General features: G+C 38.6%; 1 protein-coding gene across 1 annotated transcript in view; it reads right to left on the bottom strand.

Annotated features, from left to right (window-relative positions):
• NR5A2 (nuclear receptor subfamily 5 group A member 2) overlaps window positions 1-21,605 on the bottom strand; it is an 83,839-nt gene that overhangs the window by 16,187 nt on the left and 46,047 nt on the right. The window contains exons 6-7 of the mRNA XM_054638499.2: window positions 19,168-19,287; window positions 8,186-8,333 (exon numbers count right to left, since the gene is read on the bottom strand). Coding sequence (XP_054494474.1) covers window positions 8,186-8,333; window positions 19,168-19,287 — 268 coding nt within the window. The remainder of the gene's footprint in view (window positions 1-8,185; window positions 8,334-19,167; window positions 19,288-21,605) is intronic.

The raw sequence follows: 21,605 nt of genomic DNA, 5'->3' as shown, positions 1-21,605 counted from the left end.
TCTGCCTGTACTATATAAAGTATCTTTAATACTTTGAATTTTACCACTGTTTACAAAGATAGATAACTATTGCTTTTGTTTACCAGATTGCACAGTTGAGATATTATTTTAGGGACTTCAAAGTAATGGAGTGAGAAGCAGAATTAGAGACAAAAGGGTTGATTTCTCTGTTGAGCAATGCTGTATCCATGAAAGGAGAACGTCCCTCATGAGATTATTCTGAAATGAGGTTTTGTCCATATTCATTTGCTTTACTTTCCCCGAGGGTTAAAGTAGAAAAGTGGAATAGCTCTTCCAGTGGCAGAGTGGAGTAGCCTGGCTGCTTTGCCTGAGATCCAGAGAAGAGTTAAATGTTCCAGGAGCAGGCTGGCTGTTTAACTATTCTGCTGGCCCTCATCATCTCTAGCAAGAAATGGATCCCTGGTTTCCAAGGCAGTGTGGAACACACAGCAGTGAGGGACCATGTAAGATTGCTGGCAACTGTTCACATTAAAAGCTACCAAATTTGAATTTTTCAAATGCAGAAATAGTTGTAAAACCTGAAGTTAGAAGGCATGATAAATTTCAACTCCTTGACTATTTAGGGACAAGAAAGGACCCCCATAATCATCATTATTACCTCTTTCAGTCTTCTGCTCACTGCAAGCCATAAGTTCCCACCCAATGGTTGGGCATCAAGTCTGTAACTTTTGACTGACCTCTGTGATAATAATTTAGAGAAGCACCATCTTGACTTCAGATTCAAAGAAGCAGAGCTTTCATTATATCCAGAGATTATATTTTCCAAAAGACTTACCTTGAAATTTGTGTATTCCTAATGCAATTTATTCCAAACTGATATTACAGAGCTAATCTTGCAAATGTATTCTCACTGATTTCCATGGGATGTGCACAGGGAACATTGTTTAGTTGATTAATTTTTTAACAGACACATGTTGCTTAGCAGATCACATCTCAGTGCCCCAGCATTTCATCCTTTGGCAATGGCAAAGGGTGCTGCCAAGGTACCCTTCCTATCTCATTGCTTCCCTGTCTTGGCAACTTTCCTTTCCCTGCCACATTTAGTTTCAAGGCCTTGTGGCTGTTCCTGCCTTATCTGTCATCAGTCATTCGGTGTCACAAGGTCACATCCTGCCCTGGACTTGCCCAGAATGCCATCTCCATTTTCCACCCACCACCTTTCCAGACTAGGTCCTTTTCCACTTTCTCCTTTCTGCCTCTCAGGCTTAATACGCCAGATCTATCTGTCCACCTTCCTCATTCTCTTTCAAAACTTTTTGTAGTGACATCTGAGGGAAGCCTGGGCTGGGTGTGCTGGGACTATGCCTGTGATCCCTGTATTGTCTGCCAGTCAACACCTGTTCATCAGCACACAGGGAGACTGTGTGCTTTAAAGGAGCATTTGTCACCTGCCATTAAGGATCCCTCATCATAAAATTAGGAAGTGTTCCTATTGCTAAGTTTGTTACAGTGAAAAATTCATCCTTGCTAGATGTCTCGTTCTCCATTTTTTTGGGTTCACTCCCAGGTACTCTGCATATGAGACAATAATTTTAAAAAGTCTATTTGAAATAATGCAAAAAACCCAATCAGAATCCAAGGGAGAAATTTTTTGGTCAGAAATTGGTATGTGGAAAAAGGTACTTAAATAAATCTTGATTTTATCTATTAGTTAGTTGTCAGCTAATAATAAATTATGTTTAGTTCTTCCCTTGTTATAAATACATATTGATTAGTTTTAAACTCTGAACTTCAGAATGAGTTATATCTGGTCATTGCTAAACTGCTCTCTTCACTAAGAAAAATATCCCCAACACCTATTATACTGCACTTAATTAAGACAAGCATCAGCTTTATGTACCTTTATTTGCTTCTGCCAAGTCTCTGTGGTATAAATATTGAGCAGCTGCAACTCTTGAATACTAATCGGTCCTTCCTGAATTCCAAATGATTACATAAAGTTTAGGAAGTATTTCTCTGCCAGTATTAGCCTCCTGTACATATTCTGGGTGGACATGAGGGTTGAGACAGCCTGAATCAGACAGGTAGGCAGTAAGTATTTTTCTAAATTCAGACGTAATGTGGGGAAGCCTGAAAGCTGTGCCAGAGTGCTGTCCAGAACCCCTCGACTGCTGGTTCCTGGTGTTTACCAGGTGCAATTGTATAGGCGTCCCTGGGTAGCAGAAAGGGTGAATCTAAGAAAACTTCCAGTGGTTAAAATAAAACCACCTCGTTATTACAGCCCAACTAAACATGTGTTTTATAAACAACACATATATAACAAGACCTATTGAGGTCTAGCAAGACCTAACTATTTAACTAAAAATAGTTGTGTATTTACAAACTCCTGAAAGTAAAAACAGTGAGAATGACCACTTTGAAGAAGGCATTAAACCCTAGGTACTGTTTGTCCCCATGAGAGAGAAGTCATCTGTAATGACAAGTCCATGCCTGGATAAGCTCTCCATTAGTGACTTGTACTGGCTTGCCAAGGAAGACTGTCATGTAATGCTTCTCACTTCAAATTCACAGCACCTGCTTCATCCTTATCTGCAATCAAGATCTAAATGCAAAATTTGCCAGGTTATACCTTTATATCTGTAGCACACTTAGTTATCTATAATTCTGCATTAATTGATTCTTGTCTAATTTTCTGGTCTGTTTTCCTGTTTTCCTTTTGATTTGATAAAACCCCTGCCTCACTAATTCCTTCATTTCATCCTCCTATTATATTTGTTTGTGTGCTCTTAACTATCATAATTAGCACAAAATTTTAGTCAATATTCCCTGTTATATTACCTCCAGCTGATGCTTATACTCTTATTTTCCTGTCTGCCTAAGTATGATATTAAACCCTCAGCAAAAGTATGGAAGTGAAAGTATCGACAACCTCATGTTTCATCATAGTTTGCTGCTGTATTTTTTTAATCTTTTCTGTGTATTTAGACTGGAAGCTCCCTGAAGCAGAGATTCTGCTGGTCTGTAAATCTAATAGAACAATCACTAGAAAAATGATGTTATATAAAGTACATTAAAAAGTGCAATAGCTATTTTTTTCAGTTGCAGATTGCTGTGTAACTGCATTGATGTGAATTGCTGCACCAGGTGGAACAGAGCAGTGGCAGGCTTTGTGCTGCTGCTCCCCGAGTGCGTGTTTGAAGGAAACACCTTCTAGACTTGTGAGTGCTGGGGGTAGAGTCTGCCTTGTATATGCTTCATTTCAGCCTTTTTCATCTGCATTAGCATCTTAACAGGCACATTTATTTTCCATATGTGCAAATGGTGGGGCTTAGGACTTCAAGTACCTCCTCCCATCTCAGCTCTGACACTTTACAGAGGCTAAAAGCAAGGAAAGATTCCTTTTCTAATATTCCTCTTAACTTGCTAATATTTCTCTCATTTTAAGAGATGAGAATGGAGTGTTGCAGATCTACATGAACTTCTGCTGAATTTCTGCCTAAGTAAGACTGTGGTTTGTTAAAAAACTGAGTTGTTTTTTGCTAGTTTTTTTTCTGTTGCTTAAGCAAGAGCCCATTGTTTGATATCCACCACAATTAAATGTTTATTATTTGTACTGGACCCTCTTGTCTCATGTTAAGTGGGATGTGAGATCAATAGTGGCTCTGCAATTATTTGTCCATTGATAAAGGCTTTATTTCTCAAATGAAGTACATTTGTCTGTGTCCTGACAGTGGTAAGGAAGCAGTACCAGTCAGCTGCTGCCTAGTCCAGCATTGAGCTCCACAGCCAACAAGTGCCAGGACATGGGTCAAACTATGCCTAACTTTTTCTTACTGGCATTTCACTTTACAAACTGCTCTGATGGGAGTTTGAAAAATCATCCCTGCTGAGTTCACATAATAAAAGCTAGCAGGACAAATGGGAAGTTTTTGTAAAGAGAAAACAATGACTGATTTCAGGTAAAATGAGCAGTATGTAAAGCTACTGGATGGTAAAATGAAGATGACAGGAAACATTCCATTTAAGGCACTAATTTGGTTATTCAAGCATCATTTAAATTTAGTAATTTGTCAAATTTAATTGATGAAAATTTCTTTTGAATTTTTTTTTTTGTGATAGGAAGCAAATTTTGACTCCAATAAAAAAGAGTGAAATTCTCTTGGCTTTAGTGAGGTCAAAATTGCATCTCCCAGTGGAGCATATGAATCTATTTCAGCCCCAGAATTAGACAATAAATCTGATTAACAGTTACAGAACTGTGTGATCAGCATCTTTCTCAGATGTTTGCATTCCATGTGTTGGACATGAGCTCATCAAGTAGTGTTAAAAGTAGGTTTAACACTCAAGTCAGTCAAAGATTTCTTTATTTTTTCCTATTTTTGCAATTTGTGCCTGGCCACTAACTTCCTATCAGTGGTGTGACTACAGTTGCTGAATTATCGTATCCATGCTGGTTCTTCTTCTTTGGAGGAAACCTGTCAAATGCAACTAAGAAGTTGAGAAATCCATGCTTGCATATCTCTTGAGCTGCTGGGATTTTTCCGTTTTTTTTTTTTTTTTTTTTTTTTTTTTTTTGTTTGTTTTTTTTTTTTTTTTTTTTTTTTTTTGGTTATCCACCTATCTTTAGATTGCAAAAACAATTGGCAGACATACCTGAGTTAAATTGTGGTTTGACATATTGATTACTTCACTCCCTAAGGTGGAATTAAGGGGAGAATATCTCTATATGTGAAATCACAGAAATGATGCCCTAGAAAACAGACTTTCTTTGGGGTTTGCAAATATAATGTAAACATCAGTCAAAGAAGGGTTGGCAAGGGGAACTGCAATGAAAGACTTTTATGTACAGAGAGGTAAGAACTAGCTACCCGTAAAGACATTTCCTTTTTACAGCTGAGAGGGGGAATTTAAAAATTATGTAGTTCTTCATATTTAACTATTTTATAGCACTGAAGAGATATCACAATTAAGAGACTATTTACCAAACTATTCTGGCTTACTGAATAATTGCTGAGTCAACTGTACCATTCTGTAGTTGGCAGTATTGGTCAGAGGGTCCCAGCCAGAGCAGGTGGCCCTGGGAAGGGACTGGTGCTCCTGTGCCTGGGGTCCCACACAGTGAGGTGAGGCTGTGCAGTGTGACTGCAGAAGGAGTTGTGTGCTGCCAGCCACAACTGCTACACATAATACATCTGGCTAAGCCTCAGCAGCGTCTTCTTTAATGCTGCCAACAATCAAAAGGATTTTCCTGTATAAACCCTTTGCAAATCCTTACGAGTAGATAACGAACAATTACCTCTTTAATTTAAAATCTTGCAAGCAAAATGGATATGGTTTAATTCTATTTTGAAAAATTATTCTAAGTACTTTGGGTTTTGAACATGGCTTTACTTAGTTAGTTTGCTAAGATAATTACTTCTGAAATGTTAAGAAAAAAGGCAGAACCAAATTCTTTGCCCTAAAGGAGATAGCTGGCTTTTGGATAGACAGACAGGACAGTACAGCCATGAATAACAAACAGCTTTATAAGGCAGTGTCATATCTATACAGTCATAAGAAACCAAACAACTTCTCAATAAATTAATTCTGTGGATTATTGACTTCATATAGCCTTTGAGAGGCTTTATAGCTAACATTTACTTTTCAATCAAGCACCAGACTAAAGAACAATAGTAAGAGGTTTCATTGGCTTGGTTAACACTCCTATGAACATTCTCAGAAATGTAAAAAGGCTATGTCTTGAAGCACTTTTTATTCCATTAAACATTACAGGGTCAGATTGTCAACAGCTGAGGTTTTTGAAATATTTTTTTTATTAAGTGATACATTATTGGTATTAGGACCAGTTTTCTGTAGAGATGCCTAAGAGATGTAGATATGTGCTAAATCCACTAGATACTTAGGTACAATATTGCTCCCAGTTATTTGTGTAGAATTTGATGTTTAGCTACTTGTGACAGCCCTGCTGAATGCCTACCAGCATTGTTAGACACTTCAATGTCTTCTAAACATGACTTGCTCTTAGGCTGTGAGGTGTCTTTTTAATTTCAGCTTCATGATTCATTTGTTCTTTTGGGCAGAAACTTAAGTGCTAAGCTGGAAAAGGTATCTGTGTTTTTCATTTCAGTCTTGTCATCATTCTAGTTAAGTGTTTGCTTCTGTCCTGTGGGTCAAGTGGTAACATCTTTACCTTTTGCTCTTTGCGGAGTAACGTCTAGCTGTGACTATTAGCAAGTGGAATTTGCAGTATGCTAAATAATGAACTAATCGATTTCAAAGGTGTAGCTAAGACATGTCTTAGCTACACCACTTTTACAGGCAAGTGATGTGAATACAAGGTTCCTGTTAGCAGCAAAATTAGCTTGTTTTATAGTAGCATAAATGAGAGAAAAACTGGCTAACCTGGCTTGGTACAAGTTTGTAGGTTATTCCTGCCCAAGTGCTTCAGAAGTGGAGCACAGTACCTGGCAGAAATAGAAGAGCTAGAGGTGTGAGAATGATTCCTAAATCAGTGAAAAGTACCAGAACCGCTGATGAAAATCATTAAATAAAAAGCCTCCTAAATGTGAGCATTTTCCAAATGCACTTCATTTATTCAGCTAATTTAAAATGTTTCTGAACTGACATGAATTCTCTAAATATTTTATAAGAAGAAAGCTACAGGCTTTATTTGTGCCACTGTATAATGACTGAAAAACCTACTTATGAGGAATTAGGAAATATGAATTCTTGTTATCCATCAGATTAATTCATAAAACATAATTTCTGCAACAAATGGTTTGCTTTTGCTTCTCTGAATCAAAGATATTCAAGCAATGAAGCCCTGAATACAAAATGTTAATAGTTACCAAGGAAATCCATCATCTCTTCCTAGAATTCAAAATGGACATACCTTAGAATGATCCATTCCTGTTAGCATCATTCTAATTTCATTATAATTTGTAAAATCTTTTCTCTCTTCTGCATGTTCTGTTCCCTGTACCTCTGAAGGATTGACCTTTTATCTTCCCTACATTTAAAGGGAACGTTATCTAAAATTTTCTCAAGCAAGTTCAAATTCTGTAACACCTAAGAGGGACATATTTAAGACTGTAATTGAGATCTACAGTGTGACCAAAAGTGTCTCTTTTAGTCTACTTGCACTTGTTTCACAATAATTTATTTTTAGAATTTGATTAATTTACGGAATTTTTTAAAAACTAAAAATGAAAGGAAAGAATTACTAAATGTCACCACTGCTGATATCTTTCATTGTGTCCTTGGCTCACTTACTCTCTTTGTAGACAAAAACACCTTTTCAGTAAAACTGGAGGTTTTGGTATGGAGGAATGGCTGGGCCCGACCTTATTTATGTTTTTAAGTTTCTCCTTTCAACTCTCTGCCAGAAAAAAAGCCACTCACTTGGGCAAAGTTCATTTAGACCAGGTTTACAACAAAGTGCAAACCTGAGACAGAGGACAGGCAGAAAAATCTCTTCCCATGAAGTCAATAGGAATCCATCTCCCTAAGATCTTTTTTATTCTTGGCACCAGTGATTTTTCTCAACTGATTTATTGGAGGGCACTGTTTTAACTGATTTGTCTTGCATAGGTATCTTTCTCATTCTGTCTTCTCCACTAGTACAAAACAATCTTCCCTTTAAAGGTTATTTCCTAGCCAGATCTCTCCTAAAGCTATTATCATTAATTTGCAGTTTAGGAGTTCCTTTCACTTTAAAAAAACTATGAGATACATTCCTGATTTATGGTTTACAGTGTGACAGCCATCATATGCAAAGAAGATTGTTTATACTTACCGCAGACATCCTTGAATAAGAGGGAAATTTCAACCATATTCCCACTCCATGTGCATAAATATAAAATACATAACTGTATTTAATGGCATAGAAGAACATGGCAATCTGTATTTTCCACTGTTCTCTATGATATCTAATAGAATTTTATCCTTGTTCTGGAAAATTCAGTATTCACCTATCAAAATACAGAATGTTTATAATACTCCACAAAATTCCATAGGTTTTAGGAGTAATTTCGATGGAAACACGCTTTTAATCCTCATACATAATTTCCCAGCAGCTGATAATTAAAAAATTATCCTCAGATTACTGTGAACCTCATTAAACATATTTCAAAATCATGTGTTTGATGAAAAATTGAAGAAAAGCAAAATATTTTCAATGTTTTTTAGAAAAAAACAGTAAGTATGAAGATTAGAGTGTACCTACCTAAACTAAACAGCACCAGGAATTTGAGACAGACAAATTCTCGTAGGTCGAACTGCAGTGAGCGAAGCTTTGCTACCAGTTCTTGTGCATGGCTCATAAGATTGTTGAGGGTGGCTCCAGCTTGGGATGCTATTACAGAATAATCCACCTGTAAAAGAGAATTTTATTCCTATCTGCTTGTCATACCCACACTTTAGGATATTTCAAGCAATAATATGCAACCAGGATATTTCCGGATATAGAAATCATATCTATCTTAATAGATATCATATATAATATCTTATTATATAATAGATATCATATATGATATCTTAATATCATCTCTTAATTTAATGATGTTACCAAGACAAGATTATTTTATATATAAACCAATTTTAACCTGATGGTCTATATTGAAAATAACATTAAACCATGTATCTTAATGGTATGTGACATCACTGTGAGTGCTGGTTTGTCTGTATTAGCTTTTTTAGAAGCTTTAAATAGCTGCCTATGACACTGGTAGTTGTCCACATTTCAGTTTTGTTCCTTTGGTGTCTCCTGTTCTCATTGTAATAGTATGATCCTGCAGAGAACAACTGATGGAGTGAGCTTTGTGCCTACCCTGGCTGTATTGCTCCCGAGGGACACAATGATATTCATGGGAAACAGTCCTGTGTCCAAACTTGGCCAGAAACATCTATTCAGGCCCAGAAATGTCGGTGTATTCCCACAGGAAACAGAGGTATTGTGTGGGTGGTTGCTGTTCTCCTCAGCTACACAAAATCCCTGTATTTGTTGGAATTGACTGGAACTCGCTCGTTCTGGCAAGCGCTGCGCTGCAGGGGAAGGAGGGGTGGCAGGTGTGTGACAGCCCAGCTGCCCTCGCACTGTCCCCAGCAGTGACCACAGTGCACAGAGCTCCTTCCCTGGGCTGGGGCCACGAGTGGTGCTGGCCTCTGCTGCCCTGGGCATGCTGTCCCTTGTCTTCGGGCAGGCTGGCCTGCCTGGGAGCTTTCCTTGTATGCGGAGATCCAACGGAGAGCTGGAGTTAATACACTTATTCAAAAAGGGAAAATTCACAAGCACAGGATGCTTAAGGTCTGCCATTGCTGACACATCCTTGGGTGATCCTCAAACCTTGGGCAACCTCCCCAAGCCCAGCAAGCTGAAACTGTTCTGGCTGATGCCAGTCCCATTGTGGGTATGTTTCCATGCAGAGACTGCCCCAGCCCCTGCCACTCTGAAGGTGTGCCTGCTTTGTCACAGGGTGGTGACCAGTGGGGAAGGGCACAGCCTGTGGGAATGCTGTGATGGGAAGGTGAAGGGAGGAGCTGGGGTGGGCTGGCTCCAGGACAGGGCAATGGCTGGTGTGGAGCAGGGTGTAACTGCTGGATCAGAACTGGGGTGACCTGAGCAACAGCTTCAGCTTCAGTGCTCAGCCCACTTCTCATCAGAGTGCTCCACATCCCCTGCAAGTGCCACTGTCCCATGGACAGGGCCTGCTGTGCTGCTGCTCCCCATAGAACCACTCCTGGCCAACTGGCTGAGACCTAAATGGGTCAGTGGCACATTTTCAAAATGTAATACCATCACCTTTCTTTTGCAGGAGCCTCCAGAACAATAGGAAAGTTGCTAATCATACTTCATCTAAGTGAAGTCTGGCTGTAAATTATGACTAAGCACAATGGTAAGTGCTTGCTTTGGGTCAGTCATTTGTTTAATGGAATCAGTGCTCTCAACCCATCTCTAAGGTTTCCCATATTTCTTGTGCCACAAGAAACAAACCAATACTGCAAAATTTTGGTTTTCCAATATTTAGATTTTTTTAAAATTATTTTATTTTAAAACTACTAAATTGATTTTGCTCAAGTATAAACAGCAGTAAAACTTGAAATACTTCTAACCTGACAAAATTGCAGCAAGGAAAGATGGATGACTAAAAGAAATGAAAATTAACTTTTCCTGGTAATGACCTTAATATAATCAATAAGTTACTGACTTTTAATAAGAGATTTCATTTACGTGTACTCTTATTGTGCCCTATAAACTGATTGGAGGTAACTGCACAAGAAAATGAAGTTACACTTTTTGAATGGAGGTTAAGAATAACAACACTTTGCAGTGTTGGAGCAGCTAGAGTTGAGTTCATGCTTCACTTAAATCAATGGATTATGCTGAAGAATCCTGTGAGGTGGGTCATTGCTCTCTTTTACACCTGGGGAAACTTGAAATAGTGACAATAAATTGCTTACTCAGTGCCAAAGAAATCTGTGGCAAAACTATGATCTGATCTTTGGAAACCCCAGCCTATCCATCTTTCAAAAACTACTTGCTAGTTTATCTCTTATTTATCACTCTTTCTATAGATGCATTTATGCATATTTTAAAATGTATATATATAAATAATAAGAAAAAGTAACATACCTCAAATAATTTTTACTCAAAGATAAGTTTAATGCATTGATGTGGTTTAACTACTTCATATTGAGAAACTGGTCACGTATAAATATGAAATTTCATAACTTAATATCTCTTTTGTAACTGTTAAGAGGGGGGGAAAAGCTCCAAATCCCTTACTGAGCTTCCAGTTTGTGGGAAAAATATGCTACTCACTTCATAAGGAGAAGTTAAGATGTCTGAATGTCAAGAATATCAGTGGCCTTAGTGCAGCGATTATGCCATAATGGAAAAACCCAGTAGATGCCTGGATCTCCCAGCATCCCTCTACTGGAGAGCTCTCAGGCAGCCTGCTCCTCTTTCAGGTGCATTTAATATTTGCAGCACCAGCAAATTTGTCTGGGAGGCAAGTCCTCATCTGCCACTCACCAGGAACAGGCTGTATTAAATTTTTATATTTATTGACATTTCATTACCATAATTGACTGCAGTTGGTTCTCTAGTAGAAGGCACAGGGCTGCCTCCTAAGCAGGAGAATTGGTCCCTTGAGTAGGATTTGCAATTAAAAACAACGCAGAATGGATTTTTTTTTTAATTGTGTAAATATGATGAGTTGAATTTTCAGCTTTAACTAGAGAATAGTAGGTGTGCAGAAGGCTTTTTTCAAGAGTGAGCAAAATTATGAGTCAGTGGAAAGACGACCCCCAAAGGTGTCAATCAGTTTATACAAAAGCAACTGTGCATGAAAAAGCCTCAGTTAATGTCTATTCTGAAAAAGTGGTCACATTAAAGACTATACTGTTCTGCTTGCTTGGTCCTTTATGCAGAAATTGATACTGAAATGTGTATAAATTCTTTTACCTTCCAACATGATTAAAAGCACTTTTAAAAGACAAAGATTTAACCAACTTGGATTTTGTGCAAAATGCTTAATTGCATAATGAAGTCAGAGCATTTATTTTATATTGTACATTTTACTTCATATTGTGTATTGATTTCATTTAGTAAAATCAAATCCATGACTAAAATATTCTTGCATCCCAATTAATACTACTACTTTTCACATTGATTTTGATGTTGAGGATGTTATTTGGCATTTTTGAAAACAGCAGCTTTGTCAGAGCGTCCACATAGCCTAATTTGGAAGTACAACAATGAGCTGAAGTTATGGCTGCACAAACAGAAGTGTGAATTCCTCCTGTACCCTGGGGTAAAAAAATGCTGTGGCTGAAGGCCAAAAATAAAGGGAGCACCTGGGGTTTTTTTTGTTTTGCAAATGATGTTTCATGGTAATTAAAGATTTTTGAAGACAAATTACTGGGCTTAGATAGTAATTTTTCTGGTGGAATCAGGTGGCTTCTGGTATCACCTCTTCTCTATGCTCACAAAACAGTCTAACACTTAATGGTGGAATTAAGTTCCTTTTTTCCTCTAAAATTAAAGAGTGTTTGATTATTCTAGAGTATGACTGTGGTGTCATGGGTAAATATTGTGTCGAACTGCACCATCCCTTTCAATGCTTCAGCAAGCTTGAAATTGTCTCCAGAATATGATTAGAGTGATTTTACTTGTTGATGGTGTTGCCAGGTGCTGACTGTCCCTGAATGCCATTCCTTCCAGCCAGACAGGAATTGCAGAAGTAAGGAATGAAGCCCTTGCTGTAGCTCTGTTCATTATAATCTAGCAGACTAAGGCAGTCCAAGTTAATAAAAGATTGGGTTCATATTGGATTTAGTAAATTAGACTCCTATGAGCTTGGGGTCTGAAGGCAGAGGCAGTGGGTGCCCAGGTGCAGCAAAGGGAGCATCCTGCTCCTCCTGCTCTATAGGTGCTACCCTGGCCAGCACCTCTGGCTACTGAGGTGCTGCTCCCCAGCACCCCCTCCTTGGCTTCAAACAGCACTGAGAGCCTGGCTGGTCCTCACTGACCTGCCCTGGGTCTCTGAGCCCTGACCCTGCTCGAGGGGATGCTCAGTGGATGAGTCTCATCTCAGAAGCATGCATCCAGTACATGGCAAACAAGCTCATTTACTATTGCAACCTTTCACTGTTTCCTGAGATACAGGTTTCACTGGAAACTGCAGTGGTTATTAGACTAATTTTAATATAATTCTTTAATTAAAAACAGTGCTTCTGTTACATTTCTAAGCAAATAAACATGGAAAACACTTTGAAGAGGCACCTACATACAAAAATTGAGGAGGTTTCAGAATGGAAAAAACCCACAGATATGCTTGTATCTGCTGGTAATCAGGTTTGGATATATTAATTAAAATTTTGTTGACTTATGCAGCATAAGATGCTTGTCATTTTAATGTGAGACACAATAATAGAAGATAATGAATTAAGTTGCCAGTGGCCCTTTCCCCTAGGATGATATAGTGCTTGATAATTAACTATAATATGCAAATAGTAACACTCCAAAGTACTGCAGAGTACAATAGAATCCATTTCTTTATGAAGTGCTATAATGTACTTTTGTTGTTTTTGTAATATTGAGATGAGATTATACAAAATCACTGCTGTGTTTGATATTCAGTAAAGCAGATATCTGGGTAACATCTCACAAGGCTGTGTTAACTCAAACTGCTTCTTCAGGAGCTTCGAACCATGTAAGTTCACTCCTGCTTAAGAGACCCTCTTTATTTTACCCAAATTTCTGCTCTACTGTTTTAAATCCTTTCCCACAATGTGTAGTAAGACTGGCTGTACTCACCTTGGATCCCATCACTATCACTACTCCAGCAGGCAGTTGGGACAGACTCGTGTGGTGCTTTCTTCAAACTGAGTTTCTGAACAACTTTGTTTTTTCTGCTGGGCAAGCTTAAATCAGCTAAGGGATTTTTCCTGAGTTTGGGTTGACAGATTAGTTCACTAGCATGGGACTGGTTTGGAGGACTAACAGGCTTGGAGAAATACTGCCAGACTCCAGGCAAATAACTTTTGTTTTCTTTCTTACACATAGGAGCCATTTGTATGAAATACAAAAGAAATGTATTTCCCATGAAGACAACAGAGTCAGCATGTGGAAAATGAAAGTTCTGGTGTTCAAGGATTCATGTCAGGTGCTCTCTCCATGAACCTTTACTGGTACAGGGATTTTAGACTTAAAAATATAGTGCTATGATGGTTTTATGGCAACCCAGCAAAGCACACGTGAATTAGGATCAGGTTGTTCATGGGTATGTCCATAGCTAAATGAAAGGCTCAAAATATGTAACAAATATTTGGAAAAACCTGAATTCAGGGCACTTCATGGTTATAACTGAATTTTTATGTGTTTTACCCAGTTTAACTGAGCACATCTAGTTCATCCCCAAGGAGCAGGCAGCATAAAATCTTCATATCTTCATAAGGCCCTTTTAACAACTACCACAACCTTACTTTCCTTTAGGCAGTAACCACTAGAATAAGAAACTGTGCAAAAAAGCTAATGCTATACTGAATAGTGACATAATGATTGCTTGACCTCATTTGTATCCTCCTTGAATCAAATCCTGTGTTTATTTGCCAATGTAAGGATTTAGAGATTTGGCCCTCAAATGCCAATACCTCTTTTGTGCCCACCACAACTATGAAGCCTCACTGACTATAACACAAATTGAATGGGAGAAAGATAATTACTAGTTTCCAAAAACATAAGTAATAGGTTTCCACTAGATATCCATGAGCTTTCTATACCTATGACTTGTGGATGTCCTTTGCAGCCACTCCTCTAACACTTGTGTTTTTGTACTTTAGTGATACTTCTGCAAGGGTGGTCTTTCTTGACAACACCATCAAGATTTCATGCTCTTTCTCTGGTGCTATGCTTTAGAATAGAAATCCAGGTGTAAAGATGCATTTGTGGGGTGACTTCAACTAAATCAGTAGTTTCAACAATCTCATAAAGATCTGAGATTTAGACTCATTTTTAAATGGCCTTTTTAATTGGAAAGGCTTTGGCCAAGCTCAGCAGAGGGAATATTTGGCAGTAGAGTGCAGGTATGAACAAAAGGAGCAGATGAGGCTACAATTCACATGTTGGGCATTGACTGTTGCAGGAAAATGCACAAGTAACAATATTCTGTGCAGAGCTTTAGCATCTACCTTATGTGTGCTGGGTCTTGGAAGCTGGCAGTGTATTGCTCTTGTAGAAGATACAAGAGGGAAGTGCTGAAGTTGGAGGAATTAAAATTCTATAATTAGAAATGGTGTGTTAAAATTACATGGCACATGGCAAGCCTACAAAACTCAGCATGTGGAGAGCATATTGGCAATGATTTACAATTAACCACCACATTGCAAATCACTCCTTAGCTGTTTTCTATTATGAAATTTTGAGAGTTGTAAAATGCATTTGTGCTACTTTATTTCCTTTTGAAATGGTAATTGCTACTGCTGAGGGGCAGTACTTAGTGCAGAAAATGAAGTGTGCAGCACAGGGAGGAACTTGTTTCTGAGGAACTGCTGAGGAATTGTAATGATCTGAAAAAAGTGCTTTCTTGAAACACATACACACAAAAGAGCTTCATTTATGAAACCCCAAATAAATAACAAAATAAAATAAAACACAGTCTCTTTTTATACAAGTCCAGAGCTTACTAGTTTGTTGCTGACTGCACTTTTTCCCTATCAAAGTGGGAACAGTGGATTGACACTGAGTAAAACCCATAAGTCGGTGGCTTGAGGGAAATGCAGATATATGGAAATGTGATAGGAGTGCCCTAAAGTAATGGGTTTTGAGCCAGTGTGTTTGAAAATTATCAAGTGTTCTTCTAACTACTATCCCCTTTTAGATACCTAGTGCAGCACTGAGAGTGGTACCACCCTGGGGACCTGGATAAAGTTTGGCTTTTGTGTCTGAGGAACAGAGACTGTGCAGTCTAAGTAGAGAGAGCAGATATGTTCTAATTAAGGGATGGTAAATTCCCCCCTTAGAGCTTCCACCTTGATGGCGATTTGTAAAAAGGACAGTATTTATGAGTAGCTTTTATGGAGGGATATATTAAGAAAAGCGAGGAGTGAGGCTTCTCAGGTCTTAAATTTGCTAACTTGTGACAATAAGCTTGATCTCTCAGGTAATAAAGTTGGCAATCTAGCTCAGGTCCTCAGTTTAAAGTTATTATCTTTGAAAGCCAGGTGATTGACTGTAATTTTGCTCATAGTGCTTTGTTGGTAGCAGAAATAAAAACATCTAGAGCACTTTTCATCAGAAGTGTCAGAGTGCTTTCCACACCTTAATCAACTAATTTTTATGAAATGGTGGCATGGTTTTTCCCTGTCTCTTCTGTGGGAACTGAAAGGATCAGGACAGTAATCAGAAAGCATGCAGGAATAGCATGTGCACTAGCAAAGACTCATAACGCCCAGGTCTAGAAGTGTGGCTTCCCAGAATTATTTTACAGTTTTTACAGAGGATACAAGACACAGTTTAATTGTCCTTTCATAAATACATTTGAACAACTGTTGTGTCTAAGAGTGCAAGAGTCTGAGTCCATGCTTCCCAGATGGTTTACCTTGACAGGTAGGAAAAGACACCTTTGTATTGGATCAACTTGTCTGAAAAAGTAATTCACTACTGAACAGGGATGTGCCAAAGCAGTGCACAGCAGTTGAAGCCAGGAGTGGCTCAGGATGGGTGATGCAGAAACACCATCCATGTCCACTGCCATGGAGTGATAATGTTAAAAAGGGTTCAGCTGTAGCTGAAACTTTCAAGGGATGTTGAATTGCTAGTCTGGGATAATGAAAACCAGGAAAATGTGGGACTGCAGCTGGATTCAGATGGTGATTTTGTGGCAGCAAGCACAGACCAGGCTGAGGTTCTCAGTGCCACCTGTGCCTCAGTCTGTCCTTACAGGATCTCCTGGGCTTTGTGCATTGCATCAGGGCTCAAGGAGGAGGAGTTATGAGCACTGGGTGTAAGTTGAAAAGAAAGAAAAAACGACTTCATAGGAGAACCAAGGAAGAACTTTCTTCCCATGGAGATTGTCAGGCAGTGGTACTGGCTGCACACGAAGTTTTGCAGTTTCCATTCTTGGATGTATTCAAAGCCCAACTGGACAAAGCCCTGAGAAATCTGGTTTGAGCAGGGGTTTGGACTGGTCCTTAAAATTCCTTCCAGTCTGAATTGTCCTGTGATTTTAAGATTTGTAGCTCTGGCAATTCTAGATATTTTAAAACTTCTGCTTAGCTCGCCCAGCCTTGTCCATCTAAATAAGAGCTTCTTCCAAGAATTATTTTTACCCATGAAAATAATTTGAAAAGATGATGCTGGTTTAAAGGAAATGCTTTTGATGCAGAAATTGCCTACAAGCCATGTAGTGGCACAGCTCTGGCACTGCTGCAGCACCTCGACCAGCAGCAGCCTTTGTGTGAAACATGTGCTGTGCACTGCCCGGTGGGGCAGGCGCCTGCTCCTGGAAGCAATCTGGCTTTTCACTGAGGAGCCAGTGGGGCCAGAGCTGAGTGAAACTGGGACAAAGCAGGGCCATTAGGGGAGATTTCAGAAACAGCAGCCAGAGACTCTGTCGTTCAGGTCCAGTGTCTCCCTGTTTCTCAAAGAGAATCTCTAATACATCCATGGCAGTATGTTTTGCAGCTGTTAGGAATTGTGAAATGGGAAAAAGGACTGGCTGTAGGGTTCTTGTTGCTGTAGTGATACCTCTTCTGCTCTTAGCCTAAGTGCAAAGAGGAAAGTAAAGAAGGTGATGGGAGACTCTGGGGGTGCTTGCACCAACTTCAAAATGACTAATTTTGACATAGGAAAGGGAAATTGGATTTAAAGAAGGATGTATTAAAACTAGTTTACAAACATGGGCAAAAATGAATGCAGTCATTCCAACATAGCCAGGTTTTAACTTAGTTGGAGACTGCCTGCAAATGCACAGCTTCCCAGTCCAGCTGCTGATTTGCAAGCAGTACATTTAATAAGCATCCTGCTACCTGTTGTCCAGCAGTGAAGAAATGCTCTGCTTTGCCTCGAGATCCTGTACAGCTGGGGTTTTTATTTTCAAGAAAAGATAAAAGTGGCTAATGAGGTAAAAATTACTACTGTGGGAAAATGGGGACAATGGTTCGAATTTAAGGGTATTTAGATACCTCTAATGATTTCAGTGGGACTTAGGCACTCAGTAACTTTAAAATAGTGCTAATCACATAACAAAGGAGACACTAAATTAGCAGTTCTCTCAGGAACAAAAACCTGTCAATGTACTTACAGGTTGATAAACAAGCATCCTGTGTGGTAAATGAAATAATTTCCAGTAAAATTGTCTATCTTGCAGAGCATGAAATGGAAAGGGAATCAGTCATTTTCTCAATTGCACCAATATAAATAAGAGTAATGCAACTGAACTAACTTTTGGTAATGCAATTAGGGAGTACAATCATATAGGTTAATGACGTTCCATAAAGTGCAGGACTCTGTTCCGTAGGTAGAATTTGAGTTTTCCCAATTCCTTTCTTGAACAAGTCAATAATTTCTCCTTTCTACTGTAGACCTCTTAATCATAAATGCAAACAGGAGAATCAGAATCCTTCTGATTCTTACAAACATTTATTCTAAGTGTTAAGAAATGGCTGCATCTTTAAAATTATAGCTAAAGCTGTAAGCAGATTCCACAACTTGCAGACACAAATGATGTAGCACAGGAAAAGGAGCTCTTTCCCATGTGTGTCCAAATTGAGGCAGTTCAGTTCAGTTTGCAGCTACTTAAATAACAAAGAACCTTCATTTGTTTTCACTTCAAGACAGAGGCATAATGTACAGGCACACTTTGCTTTTCTTTGATACTCTCTCTCTCTTTTTTTTTTTTTTTATTCTGTTAAAAGCAGAATAACAATCTTAGAAATAAGATTCTTGTTTTACTGTCAAGATCATTATGCTCTGGAAAGCATAGTGGAGACAAAACTTTCTATTTCTTTTGTGTTCTCAGTGCCACCTGAGAACACACAAGTTCTCACTGTGTTTTCTCACAGTTTTCTTATCTTTACTCCATTATAGCTCTTGCATTTTGGGAGATCCTTGTATCTGACACGTGAAGAAAATAATCCCTGGATAGCCATGCAGGAAATGCCGGGTGCATACCCTGAGACAATCTGCTTTTATAGCCTATGGACAGAATAATTTTCCTGTGATTAGATGTCTCAGCTGCCCAGTTTCTCACACATGTGCATATGTCTCTAAAAACAAGGTATTTCTGAGGTAATAAGCAGCAGGTTCTCTAGATTTCTGACCCAGCCACTGCTTCTTTTCAGTAAATCACAATTCTGAAAGGAAGAAAACTATACATGCTTAAACCTAAAGCATTTAGGTTTGGGAGTGTTGTTGTTAGAAACCATTTAGCCCCAAGGAAATACTACTTCTTGAGAAACAGTTCTCATCTGCTGCTTTTCAATTACTGAAGTATTTGAAAATCTAAGTGCTTATGATTATATCTGCTTTTTTAGGTTTATCTGTAATCAGCAGACTAGAAACAGAATGCACCAGTGATTTTACCTACACTACTTATGAAGGATCTCTGAGAACTCAGTAGTGCTTCTGATCTAGTTAAACTCCTGGTATTTTGAAAATTATTACAAAAACAAGAGATGACTATTTCTCTCAGACCACATACTCACTTGTTGCCCAGTAACCAGAAGGATGGAGCCTTCTTTCCCATGTACCACTTGCCGGTAAATGTGATCTAGGATTAAGAGTTCACTCCAGCAGTTCTGAAGCAACTTCATTTGGTCATCAACCTGTAAAGGAAACACAAACATTGGTGACATCACTCTAGGAGTAAGTCTGACATCACGCTAGGGAGGCAGCCCTCCTTCACACAGCTGGCTGACAGGAGAACAGAGATGCTGTCTAGACATATTCATGCCCAAAATTGCTGTTTGCAGTTGAATAAACAGAACACTGCTGTAGCCTTTATCTGTAAAATGTACTCAATATTTACTTCTGATTGGATTCTAGGAAAGCAGAACTAGGAATTAGATTCTAGGAAGGAGATCTTTGCACTATTATGCTCAGTAGTAATAATTGTATATTTATGGCAATGGGATTTTATTTTTACCCAAAACAAGAAGAGCAGGAAATAATGCTGATGTGAACTTTCTCCTATTCCCCATCTTAAACCTTAGCTTCTGGAAATAAGAAGGATTCTGCAGATTCTACAAGTGTTATTGCTTCAACAGGTCCAAGTCAGAGACAGGTCCCTTGCACATTAAAAAGTGAAGAGAGGTTAAAAAACTCTCTAAAAATGGGTGTGGTGCTATGAAAAGAGAACACTTCTTAATAAGCAGAAGCTGAGCAGCTTTGGGTGTCACTGGTAGGGCAAGAAAGGGCAATGCACAAGTCAGTGGTGAGCAGTGAGACACATCCATGAGTGGATTTGGGAACAGAAGGAACATACTGGGCACCCAGAACAAGGAACCTACTTTAAGATTTTCTGAAGTTATTTGGGATCTATGTCTTAGAGGACAAAGAAATGTATCCATAAAGTGACTGTAAATGCAACTAGATTGTATTCAGTCTTCTTCACTTAAAGACTGAAAAAAAAATTAGGATTTCCATGGAAATGGGAGAAAAAATTATCACAAATTAGTGGAAGGTAGACTATGAAATTAAGTCATGGTAAGCATCAATATCCTCTGAACCTATTTTTACTGAGCTTCCTGATTCCTTTTTAAAATCAAAGTCTTTGACTTTAAATGGGTGCCCTGAAAGAATTGAGAGGTGCATAAATTCGTCTTGCTAAAATTCAGGGCGGTAATAGCACCTATGTAATTGAAAGGACTCTAAGAACCTGAATAGACAGCAATTGCTGAACAAATTAAAAATGCTATGAATGCTATAAATCTAGTTTCAATTGCTTTAGAACTAGATTTTGTCATACACAGGAAACCACACTACAGAGAGTAATCCTGCATGAGCTGAATTAGATAATGCAGTAGGTGTTTTCAAGTTTTATCAAATATGACCTAATGAAATTTAGAATTTTTTTCTTTCAGGCTTGCCTTCCAGTTGTATAGTAGAGAAGGAAGTAACATTTCTTATGAATAGATTTTCGTAATGTCACCTGTGAAAGTTACCTACTATTGTCTCTCTCTTTCCAGTTATTTGCCACATGGCTCAGACTTCAACATCTGAAACAGTGAAATCTTTGCTTCTTCCATTTGTCTTAACTTCCCTTCAAAGGCACAAGAGGCTGTGTGCTACTGTTCATGTTTTCCCACACAGGTACAGAACAAGGCTGATTTGGTATTAAAAATCTCTTGCTCTGCCCACAACATGTATTTGACTACAAAACTGTTTCAACCAATTGATTTGTTGGCTCAAGAGAGGACAGGAAATCACCACATTGATACACTTGAGCCAGGTTTAATTAATTCTTTGAAAAAGATATTTGAAATATACAGATTCTGTTACTCTTGTTTTTTACATGAAACTATTCTTTGATAAATTTCTCCTCTTGAAAAAATCACAAAATCAGAGACATCATGTTAACAGGATAATGTGACTCGAATTTCACACAAAGCTATCACAGCTTACATCCAAAGAAAACAAATTTTGAGAGAATTTAAACATTCAGCATCCATGTCATAACACCTGTTACCTGAATAAGATGTCAAGCACTTGACTGGACTATAAATGACTATATATTTCCAGTGTAAGCCAGCTGTCTCAGCCACAGGCTTTTGAAAACAACCCACACTTTAGAGGTCTGGCTTTCTGAAGATCCCAACAGCAGTTACTCCACAATCAAAGCTTACCTCCCAAGCTCTATCCTGTCATTACTGAGCCAGTGCTGTGAGAACAGTGCGAGATGGCAAAATCACAAAAAATTGTTCTGCACATAGTCTGTTCCTGCTGTTTTACAAGCCTGACAAAAGTAGCACAGTGAACATCTGCTAGTGGTTCACAAAATCTACTCCTCTGTGTTCACTCTAATTTAACTAGTGAAAGCCCATAAAATGGATAGCATAACCAGCTCTATCACATCCCAAATAGTGTTGCCTGCAGAAGATTATTAGATCCAGCTGCTTTTGCCATTTTAAGAAAGATGGTGGGG

Source organism: Agelaius phoeniceus, chromosome 8, assembly GCF_051311805.1.
Source record: "Agelaius phoeniceus isolate bAgePho1 chromosome 8, bAgePho1.hap1, whole genome shotgun sequence".
NCBI lineage: Eukaryota > Metazoa > Chordata > Aves > Passeriformes > Icteridae > Agelaius > Agelaius phoeniceus.
This window is presented reverse-complemented; position numbering and strand designations above follow the sequence as displayed.